This window comes from Amphiura filiformis, chromosome 1, assembly GCF_039555335.1.
Source record: "Amphiura filiformis chromosome 1, Afil_fr2py, whole genome shotgun sequence".
Taxonomy (NCBI): domain Eukaryota; kingdom Metazoa; phylum Echinodermata; class Ophiuroidea; order Amphilepidida; family Amphiuridae; genus Amphiura; species Amphiura filiformis.
In genome coordinates this window covers 59248913-59275318 of record NC_092628.1, presented here as the reverse complement: position 1 = coordinate 59275318, position 26406 = coordinate 59248913, and the positions used below count along the sequence as shown (strand labels likewise).

The 26406-nt window shown below is 37.6% G+C and overlaps 1 protein-coding gene across 1 annotated transcript in view; it reads right to left on the bottom strand.

Moving 5' to 3' along the window:
• LOC140149850 (uncharacterized) overlaps positions 1–16510 on the bottom strand; it is a 67530-nt gene extending 51020 nt beyond the window's left edge. The window contains exons 1-2 of the mRNA XM_072171883.1: positions 15968–16510; positions 12690–12775 (exon numbers count right to left, since the gene is read on the bottom strand). Of these exons, the coding sequence (XP_072027984.1) occupies positions 12690–12775; positions 15968–16112 (231 nt within the window). The 5' untranslated portion in view covers positions 16113–16510. The remainder of the gene's footprint in view (positions 1–12689; positions 12776–15967) is intronic.
• Positions 16511–26406: the final 9896 nt, after the last annotated feature.

Below are 26406 nucleotides of genomic sequence, written 5' to 3'. Positions count from 1 at the left end.
TAACCCCTTAATGACCTTTGACCCCAAAACTGTAGGCATCCTAAAGACCCTAGCTAGTAGCGATGCATGTGTGCTAATGGCGACTCTCTGCTATGTAATTTGTAAAGACAGTGATTTTTTGAATATTTTTACAAATTTTTCAGACTTTTACCGGAAGTGACCCCTTAATGACCTTTGATTCCAATTTTGTGGTATAACTTTTAGACACTGGCTATATATGATGCATGTGTGCAAGTGATGTCACGATGCTATGTAATATTTGGAAGAAGAAGCATTTTTAGTGCAAATCACGTTTTTGACCATTGACCGGAAGTGGATGACCATTGACCGGAAATTGATCATGTGACATTTGTAGCAAGTGCCAGTGATGAGTGTGTCTAAGTTTGGTTGAAATCCATGAAAGTATGTCGGAGCTAGAGCAATTTGTAAATTTCAAGAGGGGGGTCTGCAAGTGTTGACAGAAGAAAGAAGAAGAAGAAGAACGCGGTAAAAAGAATGCACATCGCCGATGGCGGATGTGCAACTAGATCTGGTTGCGGTCGCCTGCGACCGCGAGCATGCACAACCGCCAGGTATTTTAGAAGGTATTTTGTTTAACACCGGAAGTGACCCCCCAGAATCTTTGACCCTAAATAAAAATCAATAATGTAAACGAGATCTGATTGCGTTCGCCTGCGACCGCGAGGATGCACAGCCAGCAGTGACAAATGAGTTATGGCTCCGAATCTGTGAGAACCGGAAGTGATCCCTTAATTACCTTTGACCCCGCAAAAATATTACATAGTGCTTAGGATGTCATAAGGAATATTCCTGGTGAATTTTCAGCTTTATCGGAACTTATACATGGATTATGATTTTTTAAATTTATGATTGACCTTTTGACCCCTTTAATGACCTTTGACCTCAATGAAAATAAAACCTTATATACAACGACAAAATGTATTGTTCCACTTTTAATTAAAAAATTCTACTATGTTTAGTTGTTGAGATAAAAATTCTTGAAGTTATTTAGCTAAAACAGGAAGTTACCCCTTAATGACCTTTGACCCCCAAAATAAAAAATACCATGCATACACCATGTAACACTAATTCATGTATGATGGGTATATTACTCTGGTTTGTTTACATTTTGAGATAAAAAAAATTTAAACTTTTTTGATAATTTTGGTTTTTGACCGGAAGTAACCCCTTAATGACCTTTGACCCCAAAACTGTAGGCATCCTAAAGACCCTAGATAATAGCGATGCATGTGTGCTAATGGCGACTCTCTGCTATGTAATTTGTAAAGACAGTGATTTTTTGAATATTTTTACAAATTTTTCAGACTTTTACCGGAAGTGACCCCTTAATGACCTTTGATTCCAATTTTGTGGTATAACTTTTAGACACTGGCTATAGATGATGCATGTGTGTAAGTGACGTCACGGTGCTATGTAATATGTGGGAGGAGTAGCATTTTAGTGAAAATCCAAGTTTTGGCCATTGACCGGAAGTGGATGACATTTGACCGGAAGTTGATCATGTGACATCTGTGGCACCACCAAACGGTTATACTGACCAAGTATGGTCAACATGCCTGAAAGCATGTGGCTACGATGGCTGATCATAGTGTTGACAGAAGAAGAAGAAAGAAACTAGATATGGTTGCGGTCGCCTGCGACCGCGAGCATGCACAACCGCCAGGTATTTTAGAAGGTATTTTGTTTAACACCGGAAGTGACGCCTCATAACCTTTGACCCTAAATAAAAATCAATAATGTAAAATATGCGGGTAATCGGAACTTATACATGGACTTTGATTTTTTTAAATTTATGATTGACCTTTTGACTTCCTTAATAACCTTTGACTTCAATGAAAAAAAAACCTTATGTACACCGACAAAATGCATTGTTCCAATTTTAATTAAAAAATTCTACTATGTTTAGTTGTCGAGATAAAAATTCTTGAAGTTATTTAGCTAAAAACAGGAAGTGACCCCTTAATGACCTTTGACCCCCAAAATAAAAATACCATGCATACATCAGGTAACACTGATTCATATATGATGATTATATTACTCTGGTCTGTTTACATTTTGAGATAAAACATTTTTAAACTTTTTTGATAATTTTGGTTTTTGACCGGAAGTAACCCCTTAATGACCTTTGACCCCAAAACTGTAGGCATCCTAAAGACCCTAGCTAGTAGCAATGCATGTGTGCTAATGGCGACTCTCTGCTATGTAATTTGTAAAGACAGTGATTTTTGAATATTTTTACAAATCTGTCAGACTTTTACCGGAAGTGACCCCTTAATGACCTTTGATCCCAATTCTGTGGTATAACTTTTAGACACTGGATATAGATGATGCATGTGTGTAAGTGACGTCAACGTGCTATGTAATATGTGGAAGAAGAAGCATTTTTAGTGAAAATCACGTTTTGGTCATTGACCGGAAGTGGATGATCTTTGACCGGAAATTGATCATGTGACATTTGTAGCAAGTGCCAGTGATGAGTGTGTCTAAGTTCGGTTGAAATCCATGAAAGTATGTCGGAGCTAGAGCAATTTGTAAATTTCAAGAGGGGGGGTCTGCAAAATGTTGACAGAAGAAGAAGAACGCGGTAAAAACAATGCACAGCGCCGATGGCGGCTGTGCAAGAAGAAGAAGAACGCGGTAAAAAGAATGCACATCGCCGATGGCGGATGTGCAACTAGATCTGGTTGCGGTCGCCTGCGACCGCGAGCATGCACAACCGCCAGGTATTTTAGAAGGTATTTTGTTTAACACCGGAAGTGACCCCTCATAACCTTTGACCCTAAATAAAAATCAATAATGTAAACGAGATCTGATTGCGTTCGCCTGCGACCGCGAGGATGCACAGCCAGCAGTGACAAATGAGTTATGACTCCGAATCTGTGAGAACCGGAAGTGATCCCTTAATTACCTTTGACCCCGCAAAAATATTACATAGTGCTTAGGATGTCATAAGGAATATTCCTGGTGAATTTTCAGCTTTATCGGAACTTATACATGGATTATGATTTTTTTAAATTTATGATTGACCTTTTGACCCCTTTAATGACCTTTGACCTCAATGAAAGTAAAACCCTATATACAACGACAAAATGCATTGTTCCACTTTTAATTAAAAAATTCTACTATGTTTAGTTGTTGAGATAAAAATTCTTGAAGTTATTTAGCTAAAACAGGAAGTTACCCCTTAATGACCTTTGACCCCCAAAATAAAAAATACCATGCATACACCATGTAACACTAATTCATGTATGATGGGTATATTACTCTGGTTTGTTTACATTTTGAGATAAAAAAAATTTAAACTTTTTTGATAATTTTGGTTTTTGACCGGAAGTAACCCCTTAATGACCTTTGACCCCAAAACTGTAGGCATCCTAAAGACCCTAGATAATAGCGATGCATGTGTGCTAATGGCGACTCTCTGCTATGTAATTTGTAAAGACAGTGATTTTTTGAATATTTTTACAAATTTTTCAGACTTTTACCGGAAGTGACCCCTTAATGACCTTTGATTCCAATTTTGTGGTATAACTTTTAGACACTGGCTATAGATGATGCATGTGTGTAAGTGACGTCACGGTGCTATGTAATATGTGGGAGGAGTAGCATTTTAGTGAAAATCCAAGTTTTGGCCATTGACCGGAAGTGGATGACATTTGACCGGAAGTTGATCATGTGACATCTGTGGCACCACCAAACGGTTATACTGACCAAGTATGGTCAACATGCCTGAAAGCATGTGGCTACGATGGCTGATCATAGTGTTGACAGAAGAAGAAGAAGAAGAAGAAAGAAGAAGAACGCGGTAAAAAGAATGCACATCGCCGATGGCGGATGTGCAAAGAAAGAAAGAAACCTAGAGCTAATTGCGCATACACATATACGCGACCTTAGCAATAGCTAATTAACTAGGCCTATATCTAATTAGCCCAGCTATATAGCATGAATGCATGTAAGCAGTAGTATATTATGCTGATTTTACTGAGAGGTCTTTTTTTTTTTTTTTATAACTTTGGAATTTGGCTAGAGACCAAGGTTAATTTGTTTATAGCTCACCTATAGCATATGCAAGTTCAAAAGGTCCAGCATATATTATGTATAATTCCTTGGAATATACATGTATGAACAGATGTTTGTAGTATTATAATTATAATAATAAATTATATTACATAATTATTTTCCATAATATTACAGTATGTGAAATCATTTTGATAAGGCCAAGTAAAATAAAAAAACATGTTTCAAAAAGGAGGAAGAGGGGGCTTTTTATTTTTTATCATAAAATTGTTGCAAATACCCATAATTAGAACTGTTTTAGCGCACACAATAATGCCCGGAAAAAGGAGGAGGCCTCTTTTTATATCTTGTTCAACGAGATAGGCCTCTTCTAATTATCACAAAACCTTCCAAAAGTGTTTCTTGTATATTAGCAAGGCTATAGAAAGCATCTTTACTCCCTAGACATTTTTTCAAAGTTATAACTGAATTTCAAAAAATAAAATTATAAACTGAAGAAACCTCAAAAAAGGAAGCGGGAGAAGACGCGAAACATGATTATTTTTTATTCGGCCTAACCAAAAATTATTCAAGATTCATGTAAATATTTCTGTGCAACTTTGGTCATGCGCTATTATAGTGCGACTTCCTAAGGTATTTTGCTTCATACTGGAAGTAATACCTACATGAACTTTGACCCCAATGACCTTTGACCCAATGACCTTTGACTCCAATGGATGTATGCAAGTAATGTCATGCTATATTATAATTTGTGGAATGACTTAGAATTGTTAGTAACAGAACAGAAAATCACATCAGCCATAATGACCTTCGTATGACCTTTGACCTCAAGGCTAATGCATGTGTCAAGTGACGTCATCTTGCTGTGTAATTCGTGTAAGGAGTAGCAGTTTTAGTAAAAATAATAGGAAATAACATTTTCGGCCATAATGACCTTTCCATGACCTTTGACCTTGAGTTGGTCATGTGACATTTGTGCCACCAGCTATTGTACCTGATGACCAAGTAACATTGTTGTACTATATATATTTGCGACAGCATCAGCATTTTAGGGTATTTGGTCATATACCGGAAGTATCCCCTTAATGACCTTTGACCCCGATTCTGGACATTAACTTTTAGACACTGGGTATAGCTGATGCATGTACCAAAGTGCCATCATCGTGCTGTGTAATTTGTGGAAGGAGTAGCATTTTTAGTGAAATCACGTTTTTGGCCATTGACCGGAACTGGATGACCTTTGACCTGAAGTTGATCATGTTTCATTTGTCCCCCCACCCAATGGTCCTAATGACCAACTATGGTCAACATAGCTCAAAGCATATGGCTACGGTGGCTCATTATAAGATTGACAGAAAGAAAGAAAGAAAGAAAGAAAGAAAGAAAGAAACAAAGAAAGAACTTGACAGAAACAGACCTTATAGGAAAAATATATATCTGAGTTGCGCGATAGGAATTACAAACAGGCAAAATTATGAAGATTCAAATATGAAAGGAAAAAACAACAAAAACAACAACAACGGGAGGGAAAATGGCAATACAAACTTATCATTAGGAAAACAAACGTCCAGATAACCAATTTCGAAACAATAGAACCCCCTCCCCACACATACCCCACCTGATAAACATACATACGTACCTATCTACAAATTGCCAAATGATAATGTTACGTGGTTCAACAATATCCATCTTTCTCACTTTTTCAACTAACACGGTCTCCCCACAACAATTGAATAAATCTGGAACTATTCCATTTACGAAGGCATCGCAGATAATAATATTTATGTCTTGTTGATTGTACGTAGTAGGTGGACAGCTCTTACTTCACATCAATGTTCCGTTTGTGTTCCAAACTACACTTCTGCTCCCCAATATAAAAGCTTCGATTTTTTGCCAGGGGGCATTGTTTCTATAGCCTCCAGAGGTTTAGTTGATTATTTGCTTACTCGCACGCAGGAATGAAAAGGATACAATTGATTCAGAAGCTCTCAGAGAACATCCTGAACAACAATCTTTTATTCAAGGTTAAGTGATGTATAAATTGACAATGATAAATTAATGTCATATAGCAAGCATACAGGCAATTCTGGAGAGATTATATAAATGTTATTAATTAATTTGTTAAATTGGTCTCATTTTTCGTTACTTAGAAAAAGCATTAAGTTGGTCGACATTGATCATATGTTTGTGGCTAAAATAATGATTGACGTGTATTAACAGGGAAGTCTTATACATGTATAACAAAATACTAGTTAGGCCTATACTTGGAGATTAAATCACCGCGCCATTAAAATTATTTCTATTCATAAAATTAGATTATCATTTATAGCAATATAAATTCAATTGAAAATCGTTTTGAATTAAGATTTTTCTTAAATTCTGTTAACCTTGAAAAATAAGGCCAATACGACCTATATTTACTTTGTTAAGTAGAGCAGAAAATGGTTTTACATTAATGCAACCATGTTTTTGAATGTTTTTTAAAACATTAAAATGCTTGGCATAAACTTAGACTGTGTTTTTACTGGCGTGCACGATGAAAAGTCAGAGTGAAATGTAATTAAAATAGAAAGAATGTAAAACATCAAACTAATGGAGAATGAAATGCAAGAAAAATAAACAGAACGATTAAAGCTCACAGTTTTCTTTACTATACACTAGCTGCCACCACCGGCTCCAGTGTGACTTTCTGACATAAAAACAGCTCAGTAACTAGCATATCAACAAAGCGTCTGGGCCTGTTTAGATTCTCGCTCCTTTTCTGAAAACTTTTCAGCTACTGAACTGACCACACCTCTAGCACGGCTCTTCCATCAGCTCTGTTTCCACAGTGGACACATGCCAGCCCATTGGAAAGTTGGTGATGTAATCACTCTCGAACCGCTCCATAAAGGTTTACTAAATGGCAAATTGTCCAGTCTGAAGTGGATCAATGCTGGTGTCCCACAAGGATCCATCCTTGGTCTCCTCCTGTTTATTATATTTTATATTGATGACATATCTCAGAGGGTGACAAATACGTCCATCTTGTATGCTAACGATGTTACCCTGAGGACCTTTATCTGAGTCTAGAGGGAACAGACAAGCTACCGCTGTATCTCTCAACCAAAACATGGGCCTCTACATGGGATGTACTTTTCGAAGCTGCTAAATGCCAATCCGTCATATTTTCCAACCGCAGATATTATGTAAGCAGTTAACCATGTCCTCCAATTTTTTGTTAGATAGGGTGGAACTTCTTAAACTCATTCGCAAGAGATATATATCTTAGAACCGTGTTATAACCAAGATGGTAAAGACAACAGCCCAGCGTACTGATCTCCTCCACCAAGCTGCACCCTACTTGGTGCCTGCTCACAGAGCCATAATTTACAAGAGCATGGTCAGATCAAGATGGAATATGCTATAGCACGACATGGAGCAACTCCAACATCCCATATCAGTATCAAAGCTAGATGGGCGGGCGTGCCATGCGCATCATAGATATCCCTGTGGAAGAACCTTCCTCTCTCCAAATTCAGCATTGACCCACCGTTAGAGCAGTTGGTGTCACTGCTATGTTCCATCGAATGTTCTATGGTAATACTCCGGAGCTATTGTGCCAAACTGCCAACTGCTTCCTGACCAGAAAGAAAGAAGGAAATAAAGAAAGAAACTAACGAAGAAACTAACAAACACAAGAAAGAAACGCAGATAGGCAGACAGATAGCTGGAACATTAAACAAATTAATTCCTGTAATATCTTTTCTTACTTCAACTCTCCCTTTAATAATGTCATTGATAGTGATTTATTGGTTTTATTAATACTGCTAACAATATGTCGTCAAGTTCAATGCCTTATATATTAATAGTGCATGCATACAACAAGCTTTAAGCCAAGTACATTGATTGATTCTGGTTATAGTACATAGTTCTACATTTTACTCTTCAACGTGTGTTCAATAAAATCTCACAAACTATATTGTACACCAAGCAGCATAGGCATTGACGCATATTTTAATTAAATATATTCTTAAGCTACACTAACCCCTTGTAAGAAGTAACATTTAAAAAGAAACATCGCACCAAGTATAGCATTATGCATTGACCTACACTGTAATTCAATATTTTCCTAAGCTTCACTAACTAAGAAGTAAAATCAAGTTAATGCCGAATGTCAAGATGGAGAAACGAGATGGAACTCTACCAACAAGCATACAAGTGACAAAGACCTCTTTGCAGGGTCAGAATGAATGGAAGACTTCAGCTCTCTGCTCACAACAATGGGCATCCATGAATCTTCTGAAATGCCTGCACCGGCTGCCTACAAGACTTACCAATCCAGGTCAATTCCTCAACATGTGAGGAGACACTGAAAGCCATACCAAATAAAGAACAATAAGGCTGTACTGCAGATGTTGACATGTGCAATCACACTTGAAGCACTCCGGAATGGCGGGATGCAATGGACACAATGCGTGGCTGTGCACCGAAGTGTATAGTACTCTAACACCCCACAACCAAATTACATTGTTCCTCTACCAAAAAGGTAGTCCTTCGTCTCATGATCAGCTACCGGGGAATATCCCTCCTGTCAATTATGGCCAACAATTACAACAAGATACTGGATTTCGTCAAGGGACAAGTTCAGATTTTAATTCTTAGAATGATAATGGATCCAGTGGCGTAACTACGGGGGGCAGGGGGTGGGGTGCAACGTGCCCCGGGCGCTACCCGTAGGGGGCGCCAAATTGACCTATTCACCATCGATTCTGCGCCCCTCCAAGCGATGAAAGTCAAAATATTCGCGAATTGCCCGCGTCTAAGATATTCTCGGGGTGGGGGGGGGGTAGGGGCGCCAATTTTGTTTCTTACCCCGGGCGCTGCCAACCGTAGTTACGCCACTGAATGGATCCTTGGTTTCCAAGATCAGCTTCCTCTTACAGCCACATTGATAGACTTCAAGAAGGCCCTTGACTCTATCAACAGAAAGGTGATGTTCTTAGTGTTGCGACATTATGGAATACCATAAGCTGTGGCCAATACCATAAGCGCACTTTAGAATAACCCAAAAAGTGCGGTAATGGTAATTCATGAGATGGCATCATCTCCGATCCTTTTGATATCTCCACAGAAGTTCTGCAGGATGAAGTTAATTTCTGGCTCCATTCCTATTTATAGTGTTACCTGACTTTCTACTAAAGAATTTCACCTGTGATATTGACTCAGAAGTTGTAACACATCCTCGTCGCTCCAGTCGTTATCCAGCTAAAACGTTAAATTGATTTGCATTCTGCTGGTTACAACTTACATTGTCTTACTGGAATCTACCTTATCCTTGGCCATAATTTCATTTCATTTCATTCTTTTCTTACTAACTGACTATATCTGATATAAGAGCAGCAGCAGAAGAATATATATGCCCCATAAGACGGAGTATATGACTGTCAACTCAACTTAACTGTCATTCCCATCCAACACTTTAAGGCATGACGAACCCATCAACCATGTGACAGATTTCTAATAATTTCCAATATGGTATCTGCTGCCAGCGACCTAAAAAGATGCAAGGCCTTAACACTGCGCGCTTTTTGAAAACTGGAATATTTTTTAATAAGCTCGCAATTATCCATTATTTAACATGTGTGACCGTCCTCTTCTATATTGTTGCGAATAGTGGGCGTTGTCACAGGACACGGAGGGCAAACTCGACCCTAATGCTTCAGGATTATGCTAAATATTAAACGAAGACATCGTGTCTCAAATGCTAGCATATATGCCATGACCAACACTGAGCCTCTTGTCCACATCCTTCGTCTTCTTCCATTGGCATTAGCGTAAATTACGTACCAACTCGTGGCACAACCGGGATGTCCATGCACCTCTTAACGTAACTTCTAGGGTATGGTGAATAGCTGTGAATGCATTCAAACAGAACAGATAGCCACACTTGCCAAAGATATACGTATGTGCATAGCGAAATATTGTGGTCGCCTGCTCCACAGCCAAAAGATAATGATTATTATTATGATGAAGATATTGTCCTTTTGATGTAAATTTGCCTAAAATCATTGATAAATTGATAAAATCTCTGAAAACGTGAGCGTCTCCGATGTCAAACAATGTTTTTTTTTCAATGCACTTACAAATTTGAAACCGGTTGAATCTGATTTTGAGGCTACATTTTGTGAAATAAGTGTCAACATTTTCTTTTAAAAGCTAATTATTTGTGGATTAGTTGTCACCCAGGGACGTTTTTTCACTCAATAGATAGTCGAAGATACATTCATTTCTTGTCTAAAACTTGCTTGTACTTGTTGGGAGTCCATGCAGTTGCAAACAAACACTTGTAATTCAATTCTAAACGTTAAGTGCTAGGCTGTGAATAAATCATTTTTACAGGCTGTTATTTCTTGTGTTTCATGTGCCGCTGACGTCGCCTCGAATGATTTTCATGCAACAACTCACATGGAAGTTCAATCCAATAACATAAATCCCAGACAGTGAGTAGAGAGGGTTTAAAGGGTTTCTATTAGTCCGGGTAATAGAAAACGGGCATTTTAACATTGTTAAAGGACTATTGCTCCATTAATGACATTCTGAAAATAGACAATTCACAAGGCTTATCACATGCAATCCTCGGAAGAAAATATCTGATTAGAATTTCCCAACATTTTTGATGTAGTCTATCTGTTCTCGGGCCAAAGCCGAACTTGAAGTGCATGAATTTTCCCTTTTTTGTCAAGGCACGAGATATCAACACGGTAACCTTGTACCGTATAGAATACAATAATTGAACTGGAGTTCCGAAGGATATGTTACATGCATGGAACATTATTGGCTTATGTCTGGTAATGTATGCATACTAAATTCAAATGTCTTTTATTGAAAGGCGGTCAATTAAGAAACAAATTGGGAAGAGGGGAGGGAGAGGGGAGGGAGAGGGAGGGAGAGATAGGTGGGGAGAGAGAGAGAGAAGGGAGGAGAGAGTGTGAAGGAGAGAGAGGAGGGGAGAGAGACAGAGAGGACGGGGGAACACACACACACACACACACACACCCCACACCCCACCCACCCACCACACACCCTACACACCCCAGCACCCACCCCACACATATCATGCGTATTTCATTGAATTTATTTGTCAACAAGTTATTTTGTCAAAATACAAACGTATTAGGCCACATACCGTAGTACCTGTAAATATTATTGTTGTCAAAACACAGCTTGTAATTTTTATCGAATCTAGATCATTCTTCGGTCTGGTAAAATCGGTACAAAAGTTAGTTAAGTTAGTTAAAAAAGAATTGTTGCAATTGCTCACAGCAAACTAAAGTTATATATCCATTTGAATACAACCACCCATTTTTGTAGCTGCACACGGCTGATTGGATTTCATCCATTTCAATTTCGACGAATCAGCAAAGTGCTAACAGGATTTATTGTTGAAAAGACAACTTTTGCTTTTAATTAATATTCAACAAAGTCCATGACGGTACAATAGTTTGTAGGGATACCAATTCAAGTCTTTACGAACGATCCGGTAGAAGCTTGTTGGGGAATGTTGGGTAAAGGATTGAGCTGATCTTTGGTCTTGCTGTAACGCATGTCTAACTCTGGCAATGTTCACTTGTGATCTAGCAGTTCGTGGTCTGCCTGAAGCTTCCGGCTGTCTGTTCCTTAGTGTCCCATGCACATTGAGCTTGTTCACATTCTTATAAACTGCTCCCTTACATGAAACCCGGTCAGCTGTAGGAAATTGGAGACGAAAAAGGCTCTTAGTGGGACTCTTAGTTTCATGATACTTCGTCGACAGAAAAGTGCGCTCCCGTGCGGTAAATTTTGGTGCCATGTTGTCATTTGGCCCGTTTTATTATAATGTAGTGCAATGAGGTAAAATTCAAATTGAAAAGAGCCCTTTAACATGTAGGACTTATTGATCGAAACCACACCTGCCACAGAACTTTATTTGCGTTTGAATATCGCGCCTTACCAATCAATATAATAGGTAGGCCCTACTTGGGAAGTAAAACCGTGTGCAGCTACAAAAATGGGTGGTTGTATTCAACTGAGTATAACCTGAGTTTGCTGTAAGCTATTGCAACAATTCTTTTTTTTTTATTTAGACGTGTAGAATTTGCTCTTTCCAGTGGTATTTTCATGTTTAGCAGATTCTTTACAGATCTCGAGTTACAGCCCCTCAAACATGAGTTTACTTCTTTTTGACTCAGCCTGTAGGTTTAAGGGGGTAATACACCCCTGCCCAATTTTTTGCCTATTTTTGCATTTTACTCAAAAATTATAGCGCATTGAGGACAAGTAAGATATGTATATTATAAGGGCAAGGACTACAACTAATGCACTGGAAATTTTATTCCAGCACAGACAAACAGTTGTGGAGTTACAGTCAAAAATGAGGGAAAACCAATATTTGATCAATAAATCAATAACTACTTGCTTTGAGTTGCTGAATTTTCAGTACAGTAGTTTTAGTCCTTGCCCCTATAACATGCATATCTTACTTGTCACCAATGTGCTATAATTTTTGAGAAAAATGCAAAAATAAGCACAAAATTGGCCAGGGGTGTAGTACCCCCTTAAATTAAGACTTATATGGTCCACTGCCACAGTCCACTGCAGTATTTTCAGAAATAACACATAGAAATACCTACCAAATTTGCATAAGTTGCAGAAGATGAAGGCTGAGACGTTGGCTCGTATGAACTCAATCCTCTTCTAAATCGAAGGCTTCTAGCATCTGAAGAAAAACACATGAAAATACAACAGTATATACAATAACAAACAAGCATGCAGTGAAAATGGCATTTATATAACACGGATTTCCAAATCTCTATACAGGATAAGAAGAAATTATTTTACAATTGCAAGTTTTCATCTATGTTTAATTAGTTGCGCATCGATTACAGATTTCTAGGTTCTATTCTCGATGCACTCCAAGTATGCTCCCCAGACTCGTTGGCTACAAGAAGGCATCAAATATGCCTTGACTTTGCCAAAAATTACTTGAAGACCCAACCTTCCGTGACTGGTTACCCACTGGTAGGCGTTCTGCCCATGGCAGAAACTTGCGTGGAGCTCACAAACTTACAACCCAAACTTGGAAAACCAAAAGATACTATGATAGTGCAATACCTTACCTAACCAGACTGCTGAACTCTTAACTGCAATATGTGCCAACCATTTTTATAGTGATGTTTTCATACCTGATGTGCATTTCAACAATTTAACCATGTGTCGCTTTTGTTTACAATGCCTGTGTTACATCTTTTATATATATTCCATACGTACAATAGTATTTAAACTTTTGATCTTCTTGTATGCTTTGATATGTTTTATTGGTGTAGTTGCTTTGGAGCGAGTGATCATGCCCTCATTAGGGGTTTGGTGCTTTTCCACCTCTTTCTCTCACCCCTCTGGGATCATGATGACTCGCCCCAACACGACTCCTTCTTTTTACTGTTATCTATTTTGAATAATGTATTTCTTCACGTGCAATATCATATTTATTGGTCAGTATTAGAATAATTTTATCCTTGGGGTGAGACCACCCCTTTTCCACCATTTTCCCATGTTCAGTTGACCGCACTTTTAGCTGCGGACCTGGTTGCAGGATGAGGTCTCGCCCCTTGGTTTATTTTGTGTACTTTAAGTGATATTTTTGATATTTAAATATATGTAATGCTTTTTTTTTTTTTAATGATTGTAAATTTCACATCAATTCAGCTTTTAGCTGCTACCGTGTCTTTTAATAAACCACGAATGAATGAATGAATGAATGAATGAGTGGATATTCTCTTCTTTCTATCTCCCTTTCTTAATCTGGCTCTCTTTCATTAGAGAATGAATTCGGAGAAAACCTTCTGATAATTACAAACACTCGCTGAGCAGCAAGACCTTCCCTCTAAGCTTTTAATCCGATAAGCTGATTATCTATTTGTTTTCATGAATTGGAAGACATTCTTTGATGTATTACTGAGCTCAATCATCTGAAATTACTGGAGCGTGAGCCACCCAGGCTGGTGGCTCAGCATAGTATTTTATTAACAGAAGGTTTTCTCCAAATTCGTTCCTCATTCATTCTTCTTGTTTCACTACTGTTTGTTTTCAAAGATAAACGTTCTCTGTGTTGTTTTATCTGATTATTATTAATTTTGTGTACTTTTAGGGAGTGATCGTTATTTACCACAGGGGGGGGGGGGGGAATGGGCGTTTTGAGGGGGGAATCCGAAAAAAAAATTGGGTCTTGAGGGGGAACGCGAAATTTTTCGTTGAACCAAGAGGGGGGAATGTTAAGTTTTAAATGGAGAAATTCGGAAAAACAAGGGGGAATCCGAAAATTTTGAGCGGACGCGAGGGGGGAACGCGAAATTTTTTGTCGATATTTTTTCCAAAACGCCCATTACCCCCCTGCCGTAAATAACGATCAGTCCCTTAGCAAGATCGTGTATATTTTATATATTTTTTGAATTTGCTTGTCCATTGCACGTCTAGACGTCCATGACACTCGCTTTAATGCAAACAATATGTCCTTAACTTAGCTAGCTGAATGATTATATTTCTTACATTATTTTTTATTGTTGAAGACGTGTGTAATTGCAAGACTCTATTGCTAAGACACGATCTTTCATCGTATCTACTGAACACGATTCTATATGCATGTTATAATAATATACTGAAGACAGCATTTGTGATGCTGTAATGCATACGTAATGATCATGCTATTTACTAATATATCTAAAGAAGGTGTCACTCCTCATGGGCTATTGTTCACTCTAACATTTTTTTATAATATAAAAAAGTACATATAGCACATGATGGTATGCGTGATTATAATAGTGCTATCTACTGAAAATTACACATGTTATGCCTGATTATAACATTGCTATCTACTGAAGATAACACATGTTATGCCTGATTATAATAGTGCTATCTACTGAAGATTACACATGTTATGCCTGATTATAATAGTGCTATCTACTGAAGATAGCACGTGAGCACATGTTATGTGTGATTATGATAATGCTATCTACTGAAGATAGCACGTGATGTTGTGTGAGATTATTGTATATTGCTTTCTACTGAAGATAGCACATGATGCAATGCGTGAGCATAATAATGTTATCTACTGAAGATAACACATGATGCTACGCGTGTCTATAGGGCTATCTACTGAAGATAGCACATGTTATAACTGATCATAATACAGCTATCTACTGAAGATAGCACATGATGTTATGCGAGATTATAACAATGCTATCTACTGAAGATAGCACATGATGCTATGCAAGGTTATAATAATGCTATCTACTGAAGATAGCACATGATGCTATATGCACGATTATAATGTTATATTACAGGAAGGCATTAGTCTACATGATGCTGTGTTGAACTGATATGATAACAGATAGAGTTGAAACGTATGATGTCAATTAATATCATATGTGTAATAACATCTGTGTACAGCGTGTCTGTATCATGTTAACTTCAGACAAGACAGCTGTATAGCAAGTGTTATAATACGAAATATTCATAATGCGGTGTGATTGGTTATACGATAAAGAGGAAATTATGCCGAAAAAAGTTTATAAAATATGTTTGATTTTGTGAACATAAGTTCTAAATGTGTCCGTGAGAAAAGAACTTTTTACAATCTAAAACATATAAAACATAAGAAGGAGGAAGGTGATGCATTAAAAGCAGGAGCACGATACACACACCGTATATTGGGCATATACCTAATTAAATCAAGGCAACTAATTTGCTAGCAAATTGCAAATATACGTTAAATTACAATGTGTTAATGTGAAGTACACCCTGCGTATGCTGCATGATCTATATAGCTACGAATATTAGCTGGAAACAATTATCGAAATAAGGCGCAGTATTAATAGTTTGGAGAGTTCATATGTAAACCATTTGCAATACTTACCCACTAGGCCTATTGAATATTGGTTGATTGATATAATCCACAGAAGACGAGTCCATTTCAAACAGGCTACTATTGTCACATTAGCACACGTCTTAATTCCAGAAGCTTCATATTGCTGTTGATCCCGCTGCTTTGCTTCACTCATGATTTACTTCACCATCACATGAGCCCCCAATTGCATCAAATGCTATCCCGTACGCAACATCCTCTATTAAAACATTCACAGGTGTTTTTTCGTTTGTAGAAACTGGAGCATTTAGCGTACCGCATGATGTATAGCAAAGCTTAAAATAATATTATTGGCATTATTGAAATTGAAGTAAAGTCGACAACCATATAGGATGATCCCCCGTATACTCAAGTTTCGTTTCAACTACCAATTGAAATCCCGGATAAAAGTGAGCCTCATTCACATCACAAGTATCACACACAGCCTTAAAATAATACACGTCGTACATGACACAAGCTTGCATCGCTCCTATAGCATACCGGGGCTAGAGAAAGGATTTTCTTAGATACACCGTGACTCGAAATGTACCATGTTGTTCAACTATTCAGGTTCATTGAGATTTATTCCACGAGATTGATGTGACGTGAGGTACATAAATTTGAGCATCACGGATCATTTAACAACAAGTTTTATATTTATAAGTTGTGGGATTTATTTTGCAAGTCTGTGAGTCGATGATAAATGGTGTACCTGGTGGCGGAAAGAGCACTTTTTGATATCTACACAACGTACAGGGTGTCCCAAATCATTTATTGTTTACGACTTAACGTATATGAAGTCACGTCTTTTAGGTACCATTTGCAAAAAATAATAAAAATAAAAACAAGCAAGCAAGCAAGCAAGCAAGCAAGCAAGCAAACAAACAAGCAAGCAAACAAACAAGCAAGCAAGCAAACAAACAAGCAAGCAAGCAAACAAGTAAGGAAGCAAGCAAGCAGGCAAGCAAGCAAGCAAGCAAACAAACAAACAAAGACAAACAAACACCAGAGCTCAGATGTAAATCAATTTTGCAATTTTCTGATGACTCTAAGTCGCGCCATAGCCTACTGGATAATTGCACATGCACGATGCATCACTCATTAGAGAGTTTTGGAGCCATATCTGTGAGGCTCAATTTGTCGATTTTTTTCTCAAAAATTAAACTCTTTTTGTAAGAAAATGGACATAGATATCTTAAATGAAAATTTGTAGGTTTAACGTTTTTTAGTTAAAGGGACAATATCAAAAAAACACAAATTCTCTATAATGAAATGATCAATAACTTTACTATTCAGACCTACCAAACTTTGAAAGCTGTTTTGAAAATCTCAGAAAATTTCTATACTATGCATTATTTAGTAGGAAAATGTTATAAAAGAAAAAAAAGAAAGAATGGACGCATGTAATCTACGTCCAAATCAAAATTGCAAAATTTGTCCTGTGACCATTTTTATATTCGAGATCTTATCTTCAAATCAGTTTCAATTGAACTCCATTTATTTTGCACACATAATAGCTAAAGTACATAATTGCTTTTTGTCTTTTTGTTTTGGGATGCTCTGGCACTACATGAGACACATTTTAGATCATTTTGCCATCCTCTTGTGACTAATGTTTGTCAAATTTAATAATCTCGATATTGTCACCGCGCCGATAATAAAATAAACAATCCACAGCCATTGATACACAAAAGTGGTTCAATTTGCAACCAAATTTAATCAAAATGAACCATCTGAAAAAAGGTTGAAAAAAATAACTAAAAAATTGATCTGGTGGTGGTATAGCACGTGTGGCCGAGTGGATAAGGCGCCCGACTCATAATCCATAGGTTGCGAGTTCGAGCCCCGCTCGTGCCAACGTGTTGTGTCCTTGGGCAAGGCACTTTGTCCTCCATTGCCTACTGGGGGATGGGGTTGGGTTTGTTTGGATGTTTGTATAGTTGTTTGTTGCAATATTGGCGCTGATTAAGCTGCTGCCTGCAAGTTGCATTGTGTCAGTTTAGGTGTGTTTAATGTACAATTCTAGCAATTTGACCTGCGGGTCACCATTAGAGTTTGTAATAAAACCTTCCTTTTTTATAGAAAAGATGGCTCGTTTTTACTTTGCCGCAGCCTAGCTCTACATCATACATGTCATACGGCAGCAACAGCGACTGATAATGATGAAGCATCCATGTCTTGCACTGTAAATAAAATAAAACAAACCAAGTTTTCTTTGATTTTAAATTACATAATGCTACATCAAAACAAATAAAGATAATGTTATGAAATGAACAGAATAAGTAGCTAACACGTCCACCAATATTGCAGGTATTTCTTACATATGTTTAATATTTATTAAAACACGGTGCAGATCATTCTGGGACACCCTGTATCTAAAATGGTTCAATGGTTCCTTATGAGATCCCAGTCTTTTATATTCAAACGAGATCAAGAAAATATCTATAAGAACGCCTCTTATCTCGCATCAAACAAACACACATTATTTTGACTGAACAATAAAATAACAATATATGTTGCCCCCTAAGGATGAAGACTGATATTTTCACAAACCTATATACGCGAGTACTTTTGACAGTTGGTACTGATATAACCCCGTCATCTGTTTTTGTTACTTGCATTGCTAATCGTTTATTGTTGCCATTGCTGCGTATAGTTACTATGACATCATGCAAAGAAAGTCGAAAGAGAGCTAAAGAGCAAGAATTTTCTTCTTCAATGTGTTGTGTTTTACTACAACAAGCAATATTTGCTGATATGCATTATGCAGACCATTTTTTCGGCAACATAACGTTGGTTATCGATTTATATTGTTTTATTTAATTACTTAATTAATAACTTAATTTTGTAAGTTCATGGACGCACGTATTTCAAACTTATTTTATTGACATCTTTTGTTTGTATGTTTTTGTTGTAGTGAAATCTTTCAACACACACACCCCCACACACACAGAATTACACGAACAATCCCGAATTATCAGGTTCTCCTTTGGCATTTGGCATAATTTCCTCGTTAACCAATGTACCAATATAATATTCGCATTTAGAAATTTGCGGTATACTGAACACTGACAGTACAATCAATCATCATAGGCCTAATCTGAATAAAAACACAACTTTATTAAAGATACGCAACATGATCGTCTTGTTATACGGTATTACGTTATGAATAGAAATCATACCATATCAACTCCATCTGTTAACCTTCATATCATGTTCTCTTATCAATTCAATTGCAATTAAACTACGCGTTTATTACACAGCATCATGTGTACGTCGTTAGCATCACGCAACATAATGTGCTGTCTTCAGTAGATACTAGATAGCATTATTATAATCACACCTAGCATCATATGCTGTCTTCAGTATAGGATTATTATAATCACGCATATCATCACGTGCTATCTTCAGTAGATAGCATTATCACGCATAGCATCATGTGCTATCTTCAGTTGATACGATTATTAGAATCATGCATAGCATTATATCTTCAGTAGATAGGATTATTATAATCCTGCATAGCATCACGTGCTATCTTCAGTAGATAGCATTATCATAATCACGCATATAATAAATAGCATCATGTGCTATCTTCAGTAGATAGCATTAATATTATAATCACGCATAGCATCATGTGCTGTCTTCAGTAGATAGCATTATTATTATCACGCATATAATAAATAGCATCATGTGCTATCTTCAGTAGAAAGCATTAATATTATAATCACGCATAGCATCATGTGCTGTCTTCAGTAGATAGCATTATTATTATCACGCATATAATAAATAGCATCATGTGCTATCTTCAGTAAATAGCATTAATATTATAATCACGCATAGCATCATGTGCTGTCTTCAGTAGATAGCATTATTATAAGCACGCATATAATAAATAGCATCATGTGCTATCTTCAGTAGATAGCATTATTATAATCTATTATAATCACGCATATCATCATGGGCTATCTTCAGTAGATATAATTTTCATACCACACACCGAATCATGTGCTATCTTTAGTAGAAAGCATTATTATAATCAAATATATAGAATCATATGCTATAATAATATACGGTATAGCATTATCACATACCTAACATCGTTTGCTTTCTTTTAATAGCATTATCGTATCACACATTGTGTTGTCTTCATTAGATAGCATTAACATAACACATATCAGTTACCATTGTGGGGAGAGCTTTGGATCACGATAAATCAGGATGGGGTACAATACTGTAACACCGTATTCGTTCATATACATGTAATAGTATACCTTTAAGAGCTAGGCAGCACACAACTTTTCATTGCATCAGCTATGGCAAAAACTCAGACATACTTAAGGGTATAGAATGATTAAATTCCTTCAATTTAATTATAGGACATCATGCACAGTGTTTGTCCGCAGGTAATGGTGGTCACTCAAAAGTGGACTCGGCACTGCAAGCAGTGGCGTAGATTTCTTTTTGACATTTGGGGGATGGGGTTGGAAAAAAAATTCTGTAAGTATAATGAATCACCTTTTGGCGACAAAATAAGTTTATGGTACCAATGCGCGCAAAGAGGCGAAAAATTTTGCTATTTGGAAGCTAAATTGATGAAATATGGTGCAAAAGTGGAATAAATACTCGCGAAGCGCGCGAAAATGTGCACTTTTGGGGCTAAAATGGGCAAATATGAGGTAAATTGGGCTAGAAACCCATATTCAGGAGTCAACATTAGGTGGGGGGATGATTGCATGGACCATCCCCTTGGCAAAATATTGGCGGGGATTTATCCCCCGGGATCTACGCCTACGATATGTATAGCTCACTACTGTGGCAGAGGAGCATTTTAAATTTAGAATGATATTTTTGCCAAGCCCCTTATCATGCTTACCTGACATACCTGGAATTGACCAAACGCAAGAACCCATGATGACCCATATATGTGCATATTTTGTCCACTAGTATAAATTCCATTTAGGGGTTGTGCACACATTATCCCGCAAATCCAAGGAGTACAGTCCTAAATGACCTGCCACAAAATGCTTGTCCCCCTTCTCGGCATGTAAACAATAACAACAACAACAACAACAACAACAACAACAACAACAACAACAACAACAACAACAACAACAACAACAAAACAAACAAACAAAAAAACCTTTAAAAAATTGTACAAGCCAACATTTTGGGAACCCAATTTTAATGCGAGCTTGATGAAATGATAATAATTTTAATGTTTCCGTACTGTTCCTAAGCCTTTTAGAGTGTTATATTTAAAAGTTGCCGCTGTGCCAAAAATCTCGTGCCTATTTGCAGCAGCCTCCTTTCAACCTGCGAAAAATTCGACGCTCCCCCTTTTTGCAATGAGATTTAATTATTGCTCTATGGTCTAATATCTTCATAATAATTATTCGATATCAGTCAACTTTTATATGTTAATATTATTATAGCAGCAAATGTTAGGAACGGTGTGCGTCATTTTAAGCCGAAATAATAAGGTAAAATGGGGGAAAGACCCTCACTTACTATCTTGGCCGCTGTGGTCTATTAAAGTTATGTCTTAACTAACTAAACTGATATTTTTCTACAAGCACAATTAATTTGGCTGATGCCAATTTACATGATTTCAAAAGTTGGGACATAAACATAGGCCTACTCCCCCATTCCAGAAAAATACAGCACTAATCATAGGGCCTGCACTTTGGCTCGACATTTGAAAGGGGCGTGAATTCATTTTTGGATACGCCCCTATTATAATTAGGTAATACTCGACTCACACACATTCCCTATATGTATATACATGTACCACATGTAGTAAATCTGCCTGCTTTATCTGTATTGTGCCGTTCTTAAGCAAATACGGTAGTTAAACACGATTTCATCAAACATTATAACAATAGCTCTTTCACAGTGTGCAATCATCCCGGGAAATAATTGGGCAATAATAGAGGATGTGCGTGAAATTATTGATTGGCTCCATACAAAGGAATTGAACCGGTGTCCTTCACCGTAATCATGGTGCAATGCAGTGCATTCAATCAAACGTTGTCGTCAACCTATTTGATCGTATAGTGCATTTGTTATGTGTGTGAAGCCTTGTTCACACAGTCGGACTTAAACCACTTAATACCGGACTTAAATTACGTCGGTAATAGTATCGGGTATAAGTGGCAGTGTGAATGAGCGTCGGACATAACTATATCCGACGTAATGTGGTTTAAATCCGACAATTTAAATCCGAAGATGACCAGGGTTAAGAGCTGTTAAGACCGATCGAATAGTTACGATCGGTAATAGTAATTACGTGTGAACACTGAACAGCGCTTTTGGGCTGTCGGATATAACTGTGACCTTTCACCTTTCTGCGTGATTCAGCGTGAAGAACACTTCCGGGTTAAATTAAATTACTCGCGCAACTGATTTGAAGCAGAGTATAAATAGTGTGACCAGTGAGAGATAAAACAAAATCATCATGGATGCAGGTGCGAATATCAAACGCAATAGAGGAATGAACTGGCAAGAGAGGGAGACATTAGCTCTGCTGACCATTTCCGGTTAGTTATGACCGGTAATAGCTCGGATATAAACACGTCGGACATAGAGCTATTGCCGACTCGTCGTGTTCACACAGTCGGACTATTACCGGACTTAAATTACGTCGGTAATAGTATCGGATATAAGTGGCAGTGTGAATGAGCGTCGGATATAAAAAAATTACTATATCCGACGTAATGTGCTTTAAATCCGACAATTTAAGGCTGAAGATGACCAGAGTTAAGAGCTGTTAAGACCGATCGAAACGTTACGTCCGGTAATAGTAATTACGTGTGGACACGCAGCACTATTGGGCTGCCGGATATAATTGTGAGTAGGCCTATATCACTCGCGGAAAATTTTAAGCAGAGTAATTTATGGCTGCAGCTGCAAATATTAATATAAACTAGCGGGATGCTGGCCTTGCCGTTTAGATTTTAAAGGCGAGTGGTTAATCACTCGCTAGCATGATTGTAGGCGAGTGGTCGAATTTTCACAAATATCACTTATTTAGGAAATAATCAAGTAGAGTTTCTGTCTTGATACGGTATTTATGTACATTTATGTTGAAATTCGCGCGAAGCGCGCTAACATTTTTCACTTTCTACGCTTGGAGGGAGTACAGCATCGATTAAATACTGAAATGGCTGATTCAGTGGCTGATTTTGGGAGATTCGCAGCGAGTGATATTTAGTGTCTATGGCGAGTGGAAAATCGCTCACTAAAAATCGAGTTTGGGCGAGCGGCGGCGAGCGAGAGCGATCGCTCGCCTCAAACGGCAAGGCCTGGCCCGGATGCGATAATTTTTTTCGGACATCACCGTTAGATCAAGGAAGCACTGATCAATTCAAGGAAGCACTACACAGCTATTTCAAAGCAAAGGAAAGCAACATAAGAGACTAAGAAAATCACACGCATGCGCAAATTCCTGCTTGCCTTATTCCACTTGGGACGTTAAGCAGTATCCAAGAAGAAGAAGAAGAAGAAGAAGAAGAAGTAAATGGGAGCGTTCACTATAACAGGAAGAATTACTGAACAGGTAGAATCATTGAAAATGAACATTAAAATCTGTTCTTTCTTACATTTCCCTTTTAGCTTCTTTTTTATTTGCTGCTTGTGATTTCCCGTTTCCATAGAGGGGTCAATTGGAATGACAAGGAAACATTGGCTATACTCAAAATTTGGAGAGACACGGAAAGTATTTCTGGGATAAAAAAGCTTTGGGAGGAGATAGCCACGCTATTACATGACAAGGGGGGGGGTCCCGATACGGTCGGGGGAGCAGATACCTGTAGTGATAAAGGCACTGAAAACTCTCCATCGCACCCTCCATGATCGGGTGAAAAATTCAGGCGCAGGAGCAATTGACCATCCTTATTGGGATAACCTACACGAGTTTCGGGGGGGGGGGGGGGGAGCAAATGTTAACCCCAGAGGGTTCAGTGGGGGGGGCAGTATGGCCCACAAGCAAACTTCTGTACAAATTCTACTTATGCAAATGAATCAACCACAGCTCATTATAACCCAATTACATCACCAGCTCAAATTACATCCCATTGAAATACATGTAACTGATGTAAGTGGAACCAACAATACTCAAATTTCAAGTTTTTCTGAGGTTTTCAAAGTTTTTCTACGGAAGTTTAAGGTTTATTCAAGCTACTTGTGTAGGAAGTACAAGTGGAGACAGTCAAATGTTGATGGACAAAAGTAATATGCATGAGCATTTTTCATAGTCCAGAACAAATTTTCTTAAAAATCCATGCACCTGATTGGTCAGTTCAGTGCATGGGGTTGTAATGTGAGCAGCTCTGTGAATACTGTTGGTTGGTGGTTTCCCAACTGTGCAATTGATCATCATGATGGTGGTACCTGGTGTGTTCTCTTAATTATTTGTACAGTGCCAATGGTGGAAGTTTGATTGTGTGGCCCTGGATGTAGATGGAGATGAAATTTATTAAGCCATAAGCATGATAACAGAAAGGCATGCAATTACATTTTATAAGATGATTAGGGGGGTCCCAAATATATACGGAAAGAAAAATAGGGGGTGTCATAAAATATTTTTGATGACCAAAATGTAGGGAGTCACAACACAGCATGACTACAGATAGTGTGTTTATTTTATTCAAAAGACTGATGCCTGTTTTTTTGGGGGGTGTAAACAGGGGGGGTCATAAAATATTTGCTGCCGAAATAGGGAGGTCGCAATTTTATTGAAGCCGACGTTTTGTAAATTTGGGACCCCCCACCAAGAATAAAATAGCATGATGATGGGAGTCAGTGTAATTTTTTTTATTTTTGTCATTTATTCAAAGATGTCCACCATAGTAGGGCCTACATGTATAAAATGCGATATAGAGCTAAGTCTACTGTAAAATGGGACTACTTTGTCAAACTAAAATAATAATAATAATAATAATAATAATAATAATAATAATAATAATAATAATAGAACCTACATAAATACAAAATTGGTCTTAATTTTGGAACTTTTTGAATTTGTATTTTTCTTACATGACATACCTACCGCATTGTCTGTAATTTGTTCTAAAGAGGGGCGTTTATTGAAAGTGAATTTTCAGTGAAAACATTTAAAATCGGGTTAAATTTTCTGATGATGCTCATGTAGAAAGAAGAGATTTATGACCGGTAATAGGCTTTAACGGACATAACACGTCGGGCATACGCTGGCGAAGTTACGTCATTTATCGGATTAACTACCATAGCAATAGGTGAAAACAATTTTGAACATTTCGCGCTGTACTACAAGCAGGTTGCACTCATCACCTGTATGTCTGCAATCATAGATTGAATACAATACCGGTCTTTTCAAAGATACTAATCTTACAGGTGCAACTAATCAGCATGATTCACCTATTGCTATGGTAGTTTATCCGATTATTACGTAACTTCGCCAGCGTATAGCGCTATTGCCGACAAATGTGGACGCACTAAGGGATTAGCGGAAATATTTAATTCGATCGGACATAAGCCTAGATAAAATATTACCGGTAATAAGTGCATGTGTGAACACAGCTTGAGACGAGCTGTCGCGGTAGATTGCAATTCAGTATCGAAGTTACGTAATGTTACTATGTCAACGGGATCACGCGCTAGAGTAATGAACCACGATCGAAATGATCACCACATAAAGTATATGGCACTCGAAGGCATACCAAAGTAGCGTGATCCGGTAACCAAGAGAATTACGTAACCACTTCGATGCTGAATAGCTTGTAATCATGCTTTTGTTGAATGAATTTGAGTACTCCACCATATTTACGGTATGATACGTCATAATCTAGGTGATTATTTGCATTGGATGTCTTGAATACGCTGGCGAGGTTGTGTAATAATCGGATTAATGCTATAACAGTAGGTGAATACAAGTTTTGAATATATCGCGTTGCAAAGCCCCATTCAGTGATCCCAGCGAAAGTGAAAAAAAAATCAAATTGTTACTTTTATAAAAAAATTTAATGAAAACAATTGGCAAAAAACCCAAGAAAACGGCAGTATTGACGAAGTTGAAGCCCCATTCAAATACATGTAGCTAATTTATATATACTGTCAGTATATAAATTACAGATTCACGTAAATGCATTATTTTTTCTTAAATAGGCCTACACGGCTTAGCAGAAGACACCAAGTTGATGTTTTATGACCTTTGACATTCTTTTGTGACGAGTGACATGGTCAGTTCAATTCACGCCGAGTGTCCTTGACAGGTTTAACTCTGCTTCAGTGGTCATGAAAGAATTCAAAAGATAACCTCTGCCCCAACAATCCCAAGCAATTGTCTGAAACTGCTCTTCGGATGATGTATCATAAGAACTCAGTCGTCAAATGATGATAGTCATATAATGACCAAAAGATTATTACTGACTATATCATTGAAGACTGAGTTCCGCTATCTTGTACAAAATCTGAAT